At 40.3% G+C, this 20004-nt stretch overlaps 1 protein-coding gene across 5 annotated transcripts in view; it reads right to left on the reverse strand.

Moving 5' to 3' along the window:
• Positions 1-20004, reverse strand: part of LYST (lysosomal trafficking regulator) — a 229277-nt gene that overhangs the window by 18570 nt on the left and 190703 nt on the right. For 4 of the 5 annotated variants that reach the window (XM_030937161.1, XM_030937164.1, XM_030937162.1 and 1 more), the window contains 3 exons: positions 15320-15509; positions 11803-11939; positions 7693-7790 (listed from right to left, as the gene is read on the reverse strand). In XM_030937161.1, coding sequence (XP_030793021.1) covers positions 7693-7790; positions 11803-11939; positions 15320-15509 — 425 coding nt within the window. Of the gene's footprint in view, positions 1-7691; positions 7791-11802; positions 11940-15319; positions 15510-20004 lie in introns of all 5 variants that reach the window. The other variant, XM_030937163.1, reaches the window with a different exon arrangement.

Raw genomic sequence — 20004 nt, forward strand, 5'->3', positions numbered from 1 at the left:
ACCAGCCTGGGGCCACCTTAATGCAAAGTGAAGTCTCTGAGGATCCTAGACAACCCAGGGAATTCCAGCCCAGGATATAACTCCACGCAAGGGTTCTCCCATGCAACTCATTTTCATTCTGAGAGCACAGCCCGTTAGGGACCAGCCTTTTGGAGGCGCACTCTCTTGGCACTCCCCAGCTTGCTTAGTTCCTGAATTCTGTCTTCCATTTCTTCCATAGAGGCTGTCCAAGGACAGTGTCAGTGTTTCAGGATTGACAGTGTCCTCAGGGCTAAAGTTCCTTCCTGCTTATTTACCTCTCTGGCTTGGTAGTTTCTTATTAGCTTGTCAGATCTTCAATGCTTTTAAGGCTATATATATATATATATATATATATATATATACACACACACACACACACACACACACACATATACAGACACACACACATACAACTAAGACTGAATAAAAATATATTTTATTAGTATATATTTACATTATATTAAAATATATACTTATAGGTTATATTAAAACATGAATATATTTTATAAAGATATATTTTTGTATATATATTTTATCCAGTCTTCATTGTTTCAGGGGAGGATTATTCTGAACAACTTTTTTAAGAAACAGGAAATCTCTTGTTGGCCATTGGCCATGATCATAGTTTTGTTTATTTTTTTTTGCTTTTTGAGACAGGGTCTCACTCTGTCATCCAGGCTGTGGTGTAGTGGTGTGATTATAGCTCACTGTAGCCTCAGACTCCTGGGCTTAAGTGATCCTCCCATCTCAGCCACCTGAATAAAAGGACTATAGATGTGCACTACCATGCCCAACTACTTTTTAATTTTTTTGTGTGTGGAGATGGGGTCTTGTTATGCTGCCTAGGCTGGTCTCAAACTCTTGGCTTCAAGTGGTCCTCCCACCTGGGAAGGCCTCCCAAAGTGCTGTGCTGGGATTACAGGCATGAACCACTAGACTGGCCTACAGATATTTTAAATAAGGACAAACAAATGACTTTTTTTTTTTTTTTTTTTTTTGAGACGATGTCTCACTCTTGTCATCCAGGCTGGAGCACAGTGCCATAATCTTGGCCACTGCAACCTCCACCTCCACCTCCACCTCCTGGGTTCAAGTGATTCTCCTGCCTCAGCTTCCCAAGTAGCTGGGATTACAGGCACCTGCCACCATGCCCGGCTAATTTTTGTATTTTTAGTAGAGAAGAGGTTTCCCCATGTTGGGCAGGCTGGTATCGAACTCCTGACCTCAGGCAATCCGCCTGCCTCAGCCTCCCAAAGTGCTGGCATTATAGGCGTGAGCCACCGTGCCCGGCCTACAAGTGATTTTCATATTAGAGAGAGAGAGAGAGGTAATGTGGAATGCAACCAATACATTTATTCATTCAACAAACATTGCTGAGTATCCCTTACTCTGTGCCTGTCACTAAACCAGGAGCTGGGGATGCACATGTGGTTCCCCTCCGGGAGCTCCATAGCAGTAAGGAGTGAGGGCTATCAAAGATGATTTTCACAGAGAACTCCGGGGACCCACAGATAAGTCGTTTCCTCAGACTGGGGACAGGGAGTGAAAGCAGGATTCCCTGGGAGACGGCCTATGAACTGAAGTTTTGAAGAACTGGCAGAATGTACTCAAAGAAAAATGGCTGTCAAAGGGCACTCTGGGCTAAGAAGACAGCATGTGTGAGGGAAAGGAGATATGAGAGAAAGTGGCACTGCCAATGTTACTGGGAGCAGGGTAGGTAGGGAGCAGGAAGAAATGGGGTGGTGAGGTAGAGGGGGCAGTAAGGCAGAGAGGGGTCAGAGCACGGAGCCTGGTGTGTGATGCCTAGCAACCTACATTTTACCCCCCAAGTAATAAACAGTCACTGAAGTGTCTGGGGCAGGAGTAATGTGATGCAGTCGGCATTTTAGGAAGGCCATTCCAGAGCCTGCAAGGAGACTCAACTTCCAGGGACATGAGACTGGAGGCCAGGACACCAGTGAGAAGGTCAACATAGGGACCCGGGCAGGATGCAAAGGGCTGAGCTGGGTCAATGGTCAGGGGGACACCTGGAGGAGAGAGGTTTGACTCATTTCTATTTCTCCTGCCAAGAATTGCTGTGATTCTTTAATCCAAAATTCAAATTTTAATTGTGGGAAAATCTCAGTCATCATCTCTTCACAGTGGGCCTTTCTCCCATTCTCTCATCCTGTAACTATTCACCACATTTGGATGTTCTCATTCTAGGCCTCATACCCCCTCTTTCCTCATTTTTTTCTTTATCTTTCTATTTTATATTCTGTGTAATTTTTTTCAGTTCATTAATTCTGTAATCTGCTGCTTAACTAGCTGTTCCAATGAATCGGCTGTGACACCTTGGGCAGGTTACAAGAAGGATTAACTGTATGTTTCAGTAGTCTCACGTAAAAATGGAGATAATGACAGGCCGGGCGCGGTGGCTCAAGCCTGTAATCCCAGCACTTTGGGAGGCCGAGACGGGCGGATCATGAGGTCAGGAGATCGAGACCATCCTGGCTAATACGATGAAACCCCGTCTCTACTAAAAAATACAAAAAACTAGCCGGGCGACGAGGCGGGCGCCTGTAGTCCCAGCTACTCGGGAGGCTGAGACAGGAGAATGGCGTGAACCCGGGAGGCGGAGCTTGCAGTGAGCTGAGAGCCGGCCACTGCACTCCAGCCTGGGTGGCAGAGCAAGACTCCGTCTCAAAAAAAAAAAAAAAAAAAAAAAAAAAAAAAAAAAAAAAATGGAGATAATGACAAAACCTACATCAAAGGGTTATTGAGAAGATTTAATGTGTGGCTCACATCTGTAATCTCAGCACTTTGGGAGGCTGAGGCAGGAGGATTGTTGAGCCCAGGAGCTCGAGAACAGCTTGGACAGCATAGTGGAAACCCGTCTCTAGAAAAAAAATCAAAAAGTAGTAGGGCATGGTGGTGTGTGCCTGTAGCCCCAGTTACTGGTGGGGGGTTGGGGATGGGGCTGAGGTAGGAGGATCACTTGAGCCTGGGAGGTTGAGGCTGCAGTAAGCCGTGATAGTGCCACTACACTCTAGGATGGGCGACAGGGCAAGACCCTGTATGCCCAAGAGGAAAGTGGAGAAAGAGAAGAGCAACAAGGAAAGGGAAGGTGCCTTAGCTCAGCAGGCTGCTGGTGCACACAGAAAGGAAGCCCCAGAGAAGCATGTGGCAGACAAGCAGTGAGAAGCATGCTGTGCAGCCTCAGGAAGCCACAGCAGGCACCACTGATGCAGGAGAGGCCATGAGCCAGGTGGGAGATGAGAAAGGAAAGTACCAGACAACCTGGGGCTGGAATACAACGCACAGCACTTAGAATAAGATCATCCTCACATCTGTTTTATGCTTAGGGCCAAGAGTTAAAACCATAGAAATGTAATCAGATGAAAGAATATAGAGAAAAATAAAGATACTTGAGCCCAAAATTAATACATCAGAATATGTAAAGAGTTTAGAACAATGCCTAATACAAAGTAAGCACTCAGTAAATATTAACTATTATTTTTATTATGTCATTTCTAGAAGTTCTGTTTTATTTTTTCCACACATTGTTTTTCTCCAGTGTCCCAATTTTAAACAGAACAACTATCTCCAATTCACTGAGTACAGATTAGTGGGTTACTTCGACATTAAAACTAAAGTGAGGCTAAGGTTCTACTTGATAAGTTACAAGTTTGGTCTCCTTGGGCCAATATTTTCCTAAAGTTTTAGGCCATTCTCCTACTGACCATAGTCAATCCCATTCAGTATTGTAAAAATTATGTCAGAAGAAACAGAGAGTACAGATTTATTGACCTATTCTCCACCTTTTACTCTGTAAAATGAGTAACAGTTATGGGTAAACACAACACAGGGCTCCTAATAGTAGTATTTGATAATTGTTTAATAAACTCTGCACTTTGAAATGATTGCAAAGGCTAATTTACTAGACAATTCACTGACGGGTCAGAAAATAACTTCCGGTGGGTAGAGCAGGTCTCTTGTGCTGGCGCCTTCTTTTAAACATTGTTCTTGAACAAAGTAATACTACCTTGTATAAGCTGCATACATATTCTTCTACCACCCTCAAGTTAGAGAACAGATATATAGGTCTTCACTTATACGAAGATGACACGGCCACGTTACTTAGTGGCAGAATAACCCGACAGCAACTATTTGTTGTGATCAGTATGATCACATTTAGAAGATATTCTCCTCTAACATTTAAATGTTACCAGTGATCACATTTAGAAGATATTCTCCTCTAACATTTAAATGGCTTATAGGTAACAATCCCATATCACAAGTCAACTTATTCATCATTACCTAGAATGCATTTTAGAAGACTTTATCTTGGGTGCTCCAACAGAAACTTACGGTGCTCAAAGTTAGATATGCTTACTAGCTAAGGAAAGTATTTCATAAGATCCCCTTGAAAGTATTTTCAAACAAGGATTTGGCGACATCTCATGTGGCACTGGGCTGGGGGGGGGGGCCCATCTTTTGTCTGTGTGGAAGACAATCCAAAGGAGGACAGGAACACTTTTAAAACCATGGCATTCGGTGGGTCAGGAAAGCCGAAGAATAGAAACCAGTGAACATGAGGTGTCTCCTGCTAATCTCACAGGCTCAGGGTCAGAATCACAACCTTAGAGATGCCAGAATAGCAACATGATCCCTGGGAAAAAGCAACAACAATGTCTACAAATACCCAAGTAATTTCCCCTCAAAGCAAACTGATAAAACTATACTACTAAGTTAGATTTTTTTGGCACTGTTTAATAGTAACTATTAATCTCATGATTTGATTACCTAATAGGTGGAAAAAAATCCTATAAAAATTAGCTGAAAAATCTGCTTTAAGGCAAATATACAATTGAGGAAAGCTAAGCAACATAAGCCTTCACAAGTGTGTCATGACCTCAAAACTAAAAGAAGTGTATGTCTTGCAGTATTTAAATTGTAATAGCTATGCTCTTGATCTGCTTCCTCAAAGCTATCCTGTGCACACTCCTATAGTGACAGCTTAACCTCTTTTCTAAAACCCGTACTGCACACTGTGTTAGTGTACAATTAAAAATGGAGAAGTTGGGAAAACTAAGAACAAGGCTGTTCAAAGTGTTGGCAAAAGCAAAAGGAAATAAAAAGCAAAAGATAAAGCCAGTTTTAAAAAAAGGTGTCCATGTCATGATGCAAAATGATCCAAGTGCACAAGCAGACAACTGCCCTAGGAGCAGGGTTTAGAATAGATTTGTGGGAGAAAGTCAGAAAGGGGAGCTCAGAAGATCAAGGGCAAAGGCAGCATGAATATTACAGATGTTATAAAATTAACATTCATTTTAAGCCTTTGGGAATCAAAAGGTGATAAAAGGAGACATTCAAAAAGTTGTGACACTTATATTCTCTGCTTATATCCTTTTTAAAAAACAATTTCAGTCAGGTCTCACTCTGCCGCCCAGGCTGGAGTGCAGTGGTGTGATCACGGCTTACTGCTGTGATCTCGACCTTCTGGGCTCAAGTGATACTCCCACCTCAGCCTCCCTTGTAGCTGGGATCACAGGCGTGCACCACCATGTCTGACCAATTTTTTTATTTTTGTTTTTTGGTAGAGACAAGATCTTGCTATGTTGTCCAGGCTGGTCTCAAATTTCTGGGCTCAAGCAATCTTCTTGTCTTGGCCTCCCAAAGTGCTGGGGCCACAGGCGTGAGCTACCACGCCCTGCTTATATTCTTTTAGCATTCTTTTTATCATGGCATGTAAAAACCTCATCACTGGCCTCAATCTTTTCCTGCCCTGCTTCTGTCATTCTTCTCCAACACATTACCCTCTAAACTACACAGAAAATATTTGCTATCCCCCCAAAACCCAAGCCTTTGATTCCAGGCCTTGTGTAAACTATTTCCTCTGCCTGAAATGTTCTTTCCTCTTTCCTTCACTTATAGTAGATTGATCCTTTAGGATCCAGCTCAAGTGTAACTTATCAGGCTCCCTGATGTCTGGAAGTCCTTCTTCTGTGGTCTTTTATCCTGGGTGTGAGCCTTTCTCAGAGCATATACCCCACTGTTCTGGCTCCTAAACCTGCCCTTCTTTGCTTCCTCCCTGGATCACTGCAGTGGCCTTCTCGCTGGTGTCCTGGCTGCCAGTCTCACGCCCTTGGAAGTGCTTCCCCTTGCAGGCTCTACAGTGGTCTCCCTAAAATGCTGACTGGATCATATAACTCCTGCTTAAACCATTTTAATGGCTCCTTAGACTAAGAGACAGAAACAAAATATGGTCACATTTATACCTCAGGGACCATGCAAAGAAACTTAACAAGAGTTCAAAAGGGAATAAGCTTGGAAAAAAAGGTAAGAACCTGGCTGGGCATGGTGGCTGACACTTGTAATCTCAGCACTTTGGGAGGCCTGAGGTCATAAGCTCGAGATCAGTCTGACCAACACAGTGAAACCCCGTCTCTACTAAAAATACAAAAATAAGCCAGGTGTGGTGGTGGGCGCCTGTAATCCCAACTACTCTGGAGGCTGAGGCAGGAGAATCGCTTGAACCCGGAAGGTGGAGGTTGCAGTGAGCCGAGATCACACTATTGCACTCAGGCCTGGGCGACAGAGTGAGACTCTGTCTCAAAAAAAAAAAAGAAAGAAAAGGAAGAACCCGGGAGTCACCCTATGCTAGAAATACAGGTTTCACCCAGTAAAAGAGATTTAATACTATAAAGAAAATTATAATGGGAAAAAATGCACAGTGAAAATTCTGGATCAGAATGATGATTACTGAGTTATCAACCTAAACTTGCCACACATCCTCAACTGCACCACAGGCAGATTGAAGAAACAAAAACAGGCCGGGCCTGATGGCTCATGCCTATAATCCCACCACTTTGGGAGGCCGAGGTGGGAGGATCACTTGAAGCCAGCAGTTCAAGACCAGCCTGGCCAACATAGCAAAACCCCATCTCTACTAAAATTACAAAAATTGGCCGGGCGTGGTGGCGCATGCCTGTAGTCCCAGCTACTCGGGAGGCTGAGACACGAGAACTGATTGAGCCCAGGAGGCGGAGGCTGCAGCGAGCCGAGATTGTGCCATTGCATTCCAGCTTAGGCAACAGAGGGAGGCTCTGTCTCAAAAAACAAAAACAAAACAAAACAACCCCCCAAAAACAGTAAATTAAAAGAAGCCTTGCATAATCTGTCTTATTTTCTTCCCTGTTTTATAATTCAACTCCAAAATCCTGGGAGTTCAGTGAATGGTTAAAAAATAATAAAATTTCTTCCAGTAAGTGGTACAAATCCAGACAGACTACTTAGATTTTGCTGTCATTTAGTTCACCCAGAAGGTATGGGAATGCTGGACATTAGGGTTTCTAAGCTTTCAAACTGATAGACTCTTACAGTATACTCCTAAGCATTCAGGTTGATATCGCAAATACAGGTAAGCACCAAATGTCATTTAAAAGCCTAAATACAAAACAGATCATAACTCAAAATACTGTCTCTGAAAAAAAAATAGGACTACTACAATTGTTTTCAAGAGTTTTCATGATTCTAATAAACCCTAAAGATTTTTAAGACCTAATGTAGGGAGAAGATTAAGGTATAAACATTTTAAGTTAATCTTATGCAAAATGAATTATACTTCATAAAGGTTTTCTTCCCTTCATTGACAATGTGCTACCCATACAGAAAGCCCAGAACCTACCTGTGCTGCTTGTAAATCTGTTTGTGTAGGCTGTGACGACACCGCATTTGCTTCCAGTAAACAGCTGGCAACTGTCAGGCACCCAAGCACAACTAGTAACCTTTAAAAAAGGACAAATCAAAGATGATCATGTTTTAAAAGAATGAAAAATACTTCTACTTTTCTGACAACTATTTTTTTTAATATCAAAAACATTAGGTAAACATTTCTTGAAACAGTTAGAAACGTGTCAGATATAATAATATTCTGTAACTTTGAGCCAAATGTCTAAATGTTGTTTCCCAATTAAAATATATTATAATGTGTATATGTGCCCGTGTGCAGATGTATGTGTATATGTGTATATATATTTAGATACATTTAACAAAATGATTCAGGATTGATGACATCCAAGGTTGAGTGTGAATGTGTGTGTACTTCACACATTTATTTGCTTTTTGCTTTTATTTTCCTCAGTTTATGTCTTTGGTGGGGAAACAGGGTACATATAAATAGAGGGACTGCTTCTAATAGTTCTAAAGATTGTTAAGCAGGAGAAGAAAGAAAGATAAATGTGAATGTAAAAGATGGGATTATGCCTTTGGTACAAAATCCCTCAGTCCTAACCACGGAGGCACCATTCAGGTTTGAGTTAATTTTCTGTGTGGCCTGACAGGTCCTCTTTTCCACGCCAGCTGACCCCCACCCTGTGTTGTACTCTTGAAATTTGCTAAGATAGTGGATCTTAAAATTCTCATCACACACATAAAAATGCTAACTATGTGAGGTGATGGATGTGTTAATTAGCCTGACTGTAGTAATCATTTCACAATATATGTATACATATATTAAAACATCACATTGTATACCTTAAATATATACAATTTCATTTGTCAATTATATTCCAATAAAGCTAGAAAAAAATAAAAATAAGAATTTTAAACAACTTTATTCAAGCTTTGGATCTGCTAAACTAACAGTCAATTTACTTGGCAAAAACAATTTGACTAAATGCTTGTCTTTGCACTGGTGAAAATATATTAGTGAATTGGAAAGCTTCTTTAAAGTTATCTATCTTTGTCCTCTCTTCGCACCACATCAATCTAATGTAACAGTACCCAACTCTTAAATAGAAGGAATGCCTAGTAATTAAAGGTGGAAAGAATTTGATTGAAAGCTTTTATCTTTAACATTGCATTGAAAACATTCAGTTAATACTGATGATGATTTCATTTGTTTTTCTTCACTTTTCATTGGAAAGTCAAGATGTTTGTAAATCCAGATTATTGATGACAACAATAAATCTGCTCATAAATTTGTGTCAGTGTATTTTGACAGGTAGAATGTATTGTATATCTAACTCCCACTGTACATATTTCTCTGTTTTTCCCAATTTACAATAATGCCAAAAAGGGTGCAGTAAGGGACATACTGATTCTATAATACGTTTTTGTGTTTTCATTTATTTTGTATATTCATTTCCAATTTAGTTTTATTACCAGCTTTGCCATGATTTATGGTTATAACTTGTTTGTGTTTGGATATATATATTTCTATCTGCATAAAAAGGCTCTGATTAATGCAGCCTGATATGTTTCAACACTAAAAAAAAAAAATCTTATTAAAGTTCCTAGTAAAGTTGTTTTTCACTGTCTCTTTATTCTTACTTCTGTCAGTTTCCTGGTAAGCTATATAACAAATGGTGGCAATATTTTGGTCAGGGATATTGAGGGTTATGCAAACAAGTCACTGCTCCTCTTGCTTTCACTGCTAAAAATTCCCCTAAGTAGCTTCCTCCATTTCTAAAGAGCTCAGGGAATGGGATACATTTTAGGACAGATGATAAGGCAGCAGGTATTATGTAGGTAATGGAAATCAGAGGATGGTAAGAGAACTTTCCATGGAAAGAGAGTCAAAAAAGAAGGCTGTCCACACAATTAAGAGTCGGTAACAGCTGCAGCAGCAGTACTGTATATTTACACGGTATTCTACAGTTTACAACTTTCTTTCACAAACACTGGAAACACTTTACAGCAGCTTTCTGAGAAAGTAGTGTGAGTACTATTATCTTGGTTGTAATGAGGAGGAAAGAAACTCAAGTTTGGATAGGTTAAGTTACTAGTCAAAGGCTGTAGTTAGTATATAACAAAGCTGGGACACTAACAAAGATCACAGGGCTATCGGCCCAGTGATCATGATGCTTGAATATCCAGTCCATTTAGGAAAAATCATGTATAAAAAATGGCACTATGGTTACAGAAAATGACTCAATGACAAAAGTGAGTGAACACTGAGAAGAAGGCAATGTTGATTTGGTTCAAACACTACGCCCTTTACTGATGTTGAGTAGGAGATTATGATAATACTCTCTCAATGAGAAAATGGGTAGAAAACAAATTTGGGGAACACAAATCGTGGTAGTTAGGAAGTCTGTAAGTACTATAAACATCAGCTTCTCTCTCTCTTTTTTTTTTTTTTGAGACGGAGTTTTGCTCTTGTTGCCGAGGCTGGAATGCTATGGCACGATCTCAGCTCATTGCAACCTCTGCTTCCCAGGTTCAAGCAATTCTCCTGCCCCAGCCTCCCGAGTAGCTGGGATTTACAGGTGCCCACCACCATGCATGGCCAATTTTTGTATTTTTTAGTAGAGATGGGGTTTCACCATATTGGCCAGGCTGGTCTTGAACTCTTGACCTCAGATGATCTGCCTGCCTTGGCCTCCCAAAGCGCTAGGATTACAGGTGTGAGCCACCATGCCCAGCCTAACATCAGCTTCTTGACTGGACAAGTTGCAAGATAAAAACTGGCTGCTTGGCTGGGCACAGTGGTTCACGCATGTAATCCCAGCACTTTGGGAGGCTGAGGCGGGAGATTAAGCTGAGGTCAGGAGTTTGAGACCAACCTGGCTAATGTGGTGAAACCCCGTCCCTACTAAACATACAAAAATTAGCCAAGCATGGTGGCACATGCCTGTAGTCCCAGCTACTTGGGAGGCTGAGGCAAGAGAATCGCTTGAATCCGGGAGGCGGAGGTTAAAGTGAGTGCAGATCACACCACTGCACTCCAGCCTGGGTGATGGAGCGAGACTTCATCTCAAAACCAACCAACCAACCAACCAACCAAGCTAGCTGCTATCAGTCTGATTTTTTTTTTTTGCGACAGAGTCTCGCTCTTGTTGCCCAGACTGGAATGGTATGGCGTGATCTTGGCTCACCGCAACCTCTGCCTCCTGGGTTCAAGCGATTCTCCTGCCTCAGTCTCCTGAGTAGCTGGGATTACAGGAATGCGCCACCACGTCCGGCTAATTTTTTTTTTGTATTTTTAGTAGAGAAGGGGGTTTCCCCATGTTGGCCAGGCTGGTCTTGAACTCCTGACCTCAGGTGATCTGCCCGCCTCGGCCTCCCAAAGTGCTGGGATTACAGGCGTGAGCCACTGTGCCCGGACAGTCTGACTCATTTTTATGCATTGTATTTAACTATTATAAAGATTCCACAAAAACATTTACACAAGCCAGGCACAGTGGCTCACACCTGTAATCCCAGCACTTTGGGAGGCCAATGCGGGTGAATCATTAGAGCCCAGGAGTTTGAGGCCAGCCTGGGCAACATGGAGAAACCCTATCTCCACAGATAATATAAACATAATTCAGGCTTGGTGGCATGCACCTGTAGTCCCAGCTACTTGGGAAGTTGAGGGAGGAGGATCACTTGAGCCTGGGAGGCGGAGGTTGCAGTCAGCTGAGATTGTGCTATTGCACTCTAGCCTGGGGAACAGAGCAACACGCTGTCTAAAATTAAAAAAAAAAAAAAAATTGTTGGCCGGGCACAGTGGCTCACAGCTGTAATCCTAACACTTTGGGAGGCCAAGGTGGGCAGATGATGAGGTCAGGAGATTGAGACCATCCTGGCTAATAAAGTGAAACCCCGACTCTACTAAAAATATACAAAAAATCAGCTGAGCATGGTGGCAGGCGCCTGTAGGCCCAGCTACCCAGGAGGCTGAGGCAGGAGAATGGCGTGAACCCAGGAGGCAGAGCTTGCAGTGAGCCGAGATGCGCCACTGCACTCCAGCCTGGGCGACAGAGCGAGACTCCATCTCCAAATAAAAATAAAAATAAAAATAAAAATGTTTACCTGGTATTGTTGTGAACTTTGAATGAAGTTTACTGGAGGCTCACTTTGTTTACTCTTCAACCTTAAAATATTATCAGCATATCCCCAGCTCAGGATGGCTGACCACTGAATGTCTGTACTGTTCATGCTTCTCACACCTCAAGGAGAAGGAGAAAGAAAAGTATCAGATTGTTACTGCTCCATTGTTACATGAAAGCCCCAAACTGGCAGATTAAAGGGTGAAGTTTACATAGCAAAACATATCATTTGGTGCAAAACCATCTTTATATCTCTAAAATGGAACATTTTCTTAGTTTTATTTCTTTAATGCTAATAGGATTCTGAGGGTGGGATTATATTTTTTCACTTGTGTTGTTTTGTCTGGGATTTATTTGATTCAGAACTAAAATTTCTGTTAAGAAATTATTATAAAAGAACATGATAGTCAAGCTTACTCTTTTCATGTTCTGAGACACCTTTTCTTTTAAAAATAAATATGAACTAGATACTATTTAACTTTCTAGACACCCAGGATAGACAACTGCTAGTAGCAGGAAGACAACACTGCTAGAGTGGAAGCAACACCTGCCCTGAGAAGGGATCATTTAATCCTGTCAACTGCAGGACTGTGTGTGGCAGACCTTCATTCAAGGAGGCTCTGTTCTTCTCTCTCTCTCTCTCCTTTTTTTTTTTTTTTTTTTTTTTGAGACAGAGTCTCACTCTGTCACCCAGGCTGGAGTGCAGTGGTGTGATCTCGGCTCACTGCAACCTCCGCCTCCTGGGTTCAAGTGATTCTTGTGCCTCAGCCTCCCCAGCAGCTGGAACTACAGGCTCTCGCCACCATGCCTGGCTAAATTTTTTTGTATTTTTAGTAGAGACAGGGTTTCACCATGTTGGCCAGGCTGGTCTCGAACTCCTGACCTCAAGTCATCTGCCTGCCTCGGCCTCCCAAAGCGCTGGGATTACAGGCTTGAGCCACTGCACCCAGCCCTCTCTCTCTTTTACAACATAGTATTATGTTCTCTTGGCATAAAAATTTGGAAATTTTGATATCATTTCCCAGTACTATTAATTATTTATGCTTTGTTGGTATGCTGGATATAGCTAAATGCAGCATAGATGCTGTAAATGGTACTGCCCTTGAAACTTGCAATGTTTTAAGTTCCTAAAGGAAACAGAATATGCTTTCTTTATTCTAGTAGAATACCAAGCACATAGATGAGTATAACAAATAAATATTTCTTGAATGAATCAACAGCATATTGAAAATAGGCAATTCACAGCTTTTTGTTTTGTTGAGTAAAATAAGAAATGTTGACAACATTTTGCAACAAAGAAATTGGAATCTACTCACTAAATAGAAACTGCTCTAAATATAAGCTGCTAGGGAAAGGAACCACAGGAGTCTTGAGCCCTCTCAAAACCTACCATAATGCCTGGCATGCAGCAAGTGCTCCATAAACCAAGGTTTCTCATTCCAGTAACACATGAGGCATCATCTTTTTTTTTTCTTCTTTCAGAAAAAGAACTTCTCCTTTACCTACTAGGACAGTGTATCTTAAATAGGATCTACTAAAATTGAATCTCAAATTGATTTTCAGCGTGTATAAGCTTGGATTCAAGCCCCAGAGATTCTGATGCAGTGTGTCTCTTGTGTTAACAAGTGACCTAACTTTCATCTGTAAGCTATACTGTTCAGTCAATGCCTCTCTAGAATGTCTATGTGGACTGTTCCTTGCTGGGTCTAGTGTTGGGTGTATCTAGTAAACACTGATCCCTTCCAGACCCTAGGGTATTTACAGACCAATACACATTTATTAAGCACTTAGAAAGAACCAGGCACTATGCTCATCATCCTCATACATTATTGTATTGAATCCTTACAGAAAAGTACCCTATGAGGTAAATTATTTTGTTATTCCTGCTTTATAGATCAAAAGCCAGGATTTGCAAAGCACGAAGTTAACTTCCCCAAGGCCACATAGCTAGTAAGCAGCTGGGCAAGGATGCAAAACTCAGGAACTGTGACTGTCGAGGCCGTGGGGGAAAACTGTTCTATTACACTACTGCTCTGGACATACCCAAGTTCTGACAAATTCCAAATACATTGTGCGAGGAAATTAAGTGTAATTTGAATGAACATAGCTATTAGGGGCACACTAAGGGTTCATGACTGTAGTGGCACAAATAAGATAGGCTTAGAATATGTCTGACATGTTTAAGTCCCATAATGCTAAGTGATAATACCTGCTCTTTCTCTTTTGCTCAACAGAGAGAAATTTTACTGTACTCTAATTTTTTAAAGGTAAATAATTCACCCATGTTGGTACTTTGGTATTATTAGTAAATTACTTGTAAATTACCTCATAACTAATTGTAACATACTAGTAAGAATAAACCATTGTTATCACAATAATTATGATTAAACAGATCTACCTTATCCTATTAATTCACTAAACGTAGATAAAACGGTATGCATACTCTCTTATTTCTAACAACTATAAAAACAATCATTCATCTCATGACAGAAATAAGAGTGAGCCTAAAAGAACTACGGCCCAGCTAGCATACCTAATTTCTTTAAGTGACTGATGTTTTCTCTGCGTGCTGGCCCCTTTGTACTGCAGTTCGGGTGGAAGGCTATATACAGCTCCCAAGGAGCACAGTGCACAGAAGGTAACGGTAATTGCCAGCAGTGCCGGCTGCTAATGGCATCTAGTCCACACACTGGCTTTTGGGCAAGTCTGCAAATAACCTCATAGAAACAGATGAGTGCCCTAGGTCATTCATTTTGGTGCCCCACGTCCATGCCTAGCAAGTAGGAAGAGTTCTTTTGTTTCTAGTGAAATGGTTAATTTGGAATGGTTGAGGGACTGCTCATTGCAAAATGTCCCTAGTTTTCCAGTGTCTAGTTGACATTTAGAAACATGAAGAGGCCTCTACTGCACAGCACTTTCCCACATGTTGCTTTTAGTGAGTCAGTATGTGGGGAGTCAGAAAAGGATGGGTTTTCAGGAATACGTGTTTTAAACATATATAACAAACCCGAACGTTGTGCACATGTACCCTAGAACTTTAAGTATAATAAAAAATAAAAATAAAAACAATAAACTACTGATATACACAAGAAAAAAAAACCTATTTTCAAGGTTATCTTGACATCCTTGTTGTGTTTGTTGCTTAAACCCATGACTATATCTTCTGAGGTGGTAGATTTGTCGGTCAAATACGTCTGTCTATTCTGGGGCTCAACAGCCTCAAAGTGTACATTTCTGTCAAACTGATAACATCTTCATTTTGTGAACATAACCATTTATTCTTGTCCCCTTCAAGTTCCTCCTCTCATTTCAAATGGCACTGCATTTAACTCTCAGTTTTTTCATGTAGTATGTTTTCTTTCCCACTTTGTACTAAAAAACCACAAATTTGAGCTGAATTTTTTCCACCAAGGACTCAAAGTAGCAGCACAGATGAGCTAGAAATACTCAAATCTCATGAAAGATATATCCAGAATGATCTTCATTACATTTTACTTTACCTTGTTCCTTGCTATATGTCATCAGAAGACAGAAATTCCGTGACAAACCACAGATTGCTCGGGTGGGCAGAGCCTGGAGAGAGCCAAATCTTTCTCCGTGGGGCTGGCTGAAGCAGACCACAGGTACTGGAGCACTGGGGGAACCCACGTATTCCCCCCATTTCAAGCCTTTTATCCATGACAAAGGACTCTAAAACCAAGACAAATAAAAAGTATGGCTTTTTAAAAGGTAGTAAGTATAGAATTATTTCTAATTTAAGTGCTAAACAAAGTAAGAGAAAGTAATATGGATTATAAGGTCTGTAAGGGCAAGAATTATTTTACTCATTTTTTTTACTTCCCATGCTTAGCGTATAGAAATATTTGTTCCTTATTTGAGTTTTACTCTGTGGTTCTCGCCTAATTTGTATGAAAATATGTGGTTAATCATTCACAATTCCTTGAAATTTGAGCAGAGAAAAAAATTTAGTATATTTCTTACTTCTAGTTGAAATACCTAAACTAAAGTTGATACTTACTGGAAGACTGTAATTTGGTAGTATGACAAGCCGTATGTACATATGGCAATAGAAATCAAGCCCACATGTAGCACAGGAAACCTCACTCAGCTATGAGCTCCTTGAAGAGAGGGGACACCTCTGATTCATCTTTGTGCCAGGACATAGCAGGTTCTCATCTCAAATAGATATGTGATGAGTGAAAGGGGAAGTGTTTATCTATGGAACATATTGAGAGGATTAGAGAATCTCTAGCCAGTACTAGAGAATAAAAGAGAAAGAATTGTCAGTGAAAAACAAAAGGTAGAGCTTGAGGAACAAGAGGATTTGGGGAAAGAAAGGTGAGTGAAGACTCTAGAGAGATACCCATATGGCTGCCCATGAACAGTAATGAAAAGGTTTCCTTGACTTCAAGCAAAAACAATTATTAAAAAGTTTCAAAATCAAGAAGAAAAGACATGATGACCTTTTAAAGAGTTTCCCCCAACAGTTCTATTCTTTCTGTTCTTGTTATGACTGTTTTATCCTCTACTGAACTTTTTTTTTAATGGATTCCCTCCTTTTAGACATTTAAGAGTTTAACCCATTATTTTACTTTCAACTCTTCAGAGGAAATGCTACATAAAATAAAAATAATCTATTAAGCAATTTTCAGTCATTTCTGTAAAAAACCTAAGATTTTTAGTGAAACTTGCTTATGTCATTTTCCAAATAAATGAAAAAAGAGGCATCATTGACCTATATACTATCTTTTAAAAAAATCATGCCTGTTTAGGAGCTCTAATAATTCTGTCAGACTATTTAGCGGACATGTTAATATACAGTTTTAAATGATATCATAGTGGTCTAAAAAATGAGTATCTCAGGAAAAGCTTAAGAGCTTCAGGAATGCTCATGTGGGCACAGAGAGGTTAGGATCAGGCATTTTAAAAACAAGCTTCTAAAATTTTGTCTATCAGTGTTTTCTTGTGGCTCCCCTGTGGGATACAAATCTATCAATATTAAAGTTGAGAAAAATTTTGTGTTAAATTTTATAGTTATAATTTATCATTCACAGTTCCTTGCCGGATATAAATTACTTTTATATGAGTTGCAGAGCTTAAACTTCTAGTTTTTCAATGACACAGAAAGATACAATGGCAACTACTTCTTTATATCATAGTATATTTATTATCATTATTATTATCAGTATTATTTTTTAAGTTGTGGGATACATGTGCAGAATGTGCAGGTTTGTTACATAGGTATACACGTGCCATGGTGGTTTGCTGCACCTATCAACCTGTCATCTAGGTTTTAAGCCCTGCATGTATTAGCTATTTGTCCTGATGCTCTCCCTCCCCTCCCCACCAACCCTCCTGTATGGCCCCAGTGTGTGTTTTTCCCCTCCCTGTGTCCATGTGTTCTCATTGTTCAACTCCCACTTATGAGTGAGAACATGCAGTGTCTGGTTTTCTGTTCTTGTGTTAGTTTGCTGAGGATGATGGCTCCCAGCTTCATCCATGTCCCTGCAAATTACATGACCTCATTCTTTTTTATGGCTGCATAGTATTTCATGGTATATATTTTCTTTATCTAGTCTATCATTGATGGGCATTTGTGTTGGTTTCATGTCTTTGCTATAGTAAATAGTGCCACAATAAACCATACGTGTGCATGTGTCTTTAGAGTAGAATGATTTATATTCCTTTGAGTATATACCCAGTAATGGGATTGCTGGGTCAAATAGTACTTCTGGTTCTAGATCCTTGAAGAATCGCCACACTGTCTTCCACAAGGGTTGAACTAATTTACATTCCCACCAACGGTGTAAAAGCATTCCGATTTCTCCACAGCCTCACCAGCATCTACTGTTTCTTGACTTTTTAATAATCATCATTCTGATTGGTGTGAGATGGTATCTCATTGTGGTTTTGATTTGCATTTCTCTAATGATCAGTGATCTTGAGCTTCTTTTTCAACAGTAACCAAAACAGTATGATATTGGTACCAACGCAGACATATAGACGAATGGAATAGAACAGAGACTTCAGAAATAACACCACACATCTATAACCATCTGATCTTCAACAAACCTGGTAAGAACAAGCAATGGGGAAAGGATTCCCTATTTAATAAGTGGTGCTGGGAAAACTGGCTAGCCATATGCAGAAAACTGAAACTGGACCTCTTCCTTACACCTTATGCAAAAATTAACTCAAGATTAATTAAAGACAAATGTAAAACCCCAAACCATAAAAACCTTAGAAGAAAATCTAGGCAATATCATTCAGGACATAGGCATGGGCAAAGATATCATGATGAAAAGGTCAAAAGCAATTGCAACAAGAGCTAAAATTGACAACTGGGATCTAATTAAACTAAACAGCTTCCGCACGTCAAAATAAACTACTATCAGAGTGAACATGCAACCTACAGAATGGGAGAAAATTTTTGCAATCTACCCATCTGACAAAGGTCTAATATCCAGAATCTACAAGGAACTTGTACAAATTTACAAGAAAAAAACAAACGACCTCATGAAAAAGTAGGCAAAGGATATGAACAGCCACTTCTCATAGAATATTTAAAGAGGAGTGCTTTATTGAAATGCTTTTTATACAGCTCTGATTGTTTTGAACTTCAATGGTGAACTGAAGTTCACACAAGCACATCTGGGTCATCCAGATGACCCCCGTATAAATGAGTACTGTTGCTTGGTTTCAAGGCTTGTGTTTGCATTTTGTGTAGATGTCAAGTGAAGGCCCACGGAGTCAAGAAGCAGTATGGTATGGAAGGTTTCACCGTGGTTCAAATAAAGAAAAGCAGTGGCATAAATGTCATTACACATCACACAGAAGTGCAGCAAACCAAACCTTAAAGAACTTGCATCAGAGAAGACATTAATCTAAAAAACAATGAGTGTCTATTATATGCCCAGCACCTTCCTAAGAACTGGGGACACAGTGATGAACAAGAGCAGACAAAGTCCTTGTGTTTATGGAGTTACATTCTATTTGGGATGGGAGTATACACAAATAAATAAACTAATACATATACAATATGTCAGGTGATGGAAGTGCTATACACAAAAAGAAGGGGAAGGGGTCTGAGGATGACGGAACACCTGTTCTAGACATAATTAGACTTAGATATAATCAGAGCTTATGGAAAGCATTTAAATGGGGGTCAGGGAAGACTCCGAGGAAGAGATGTCTGAGCAGAGACTTGAATGAGATGAGGGAGCAAACTGGGGATTTATCTGGGGAGTGGTTATTCCAGGTGAAGGAAACAGTCATCACAAAGGTCCTGAAGTGGGAATGAAGCAGGGTGGTACCACGTTCCCACTGCGAGCAGCCATACTGCTCAGATCCAACTTTAACAGCTAATGAGCAGTAAGTATAGTAGTAAATTAAACGGCATTTATTAATTCCCAGGGATATATTGTAAAATTATGTTGACATGTTAAAGTGACAGATTGGGCTGGGTGTGGTGGCTCACATCTGTAATCCTAGCACTTCGGGAGGCCGAGGCAGGTAGATCATGAGGCCAGGAGTTCGAGACCAGCCTGGCCAATATGGTGAAACCCTATCTCTACTAAAAATACAAAAATTAGCTGGGTGTGGCGGCGGGCACCTGTAATCCCAGATACTCAGGAGGCTGAGGCAGGAGAACTGTTTGAACCTGGGAGGCGGAGCTTGCAGTGAGCTGAGATTGTGCCACTGCACTCCAGCCTGGGTGACAGAGCGAGACTCGTCTCAATCGATCAATCAATCAAGTGACAGATCGTAGTTAAAAATAGTGATGCGGGTAATTACAGTGACTAAAGTGATTTGTGAAGCTTCAAAAACAGAAAACAAAAAATGTAGTTTTCTATTATGAAACTCAACACTCGTAATTTAGTTTTAGCAAAACAACATTGTCTACCATATTAATGCTTTAAAATTGAATTTCACTGGTGGAATAAGTTTTGCTTGTATTTAACATGACCATTTGACATATGTGAGCTATAAGCACAAATAATTTATATCCAGTGTTCTGTCTTACATAAAGTAATATTATTATGAGGAATAATAGTCAAAACAAGGTGTAGGTGTGTAAAAACCTTTTCCTCTTAAAATAGGTCACAGATACTGCACTTTGAGATATACTGAATTATTTCCTCTTTAAGGTCCTTTACAACTTCTTTCCCTTACCTTTTCATTTTCT

Source organism: Rhinopithecus roxellana, chromosome 8 (genome assembly GCF_007565055.1).
Source record: "Rhinopithecus roxellana isolate Shanxi Qingling chromosome 8, ASM756505v1, whole genome shotgun sequence".
In the NCBI taxonomy this organism is placed as follows: Eukaryota; Metazoa; Chordata; class Mammalia; order Primates; family Cercopithecidae; genus Rhinopithecus; species Rhinopithecus roxellana.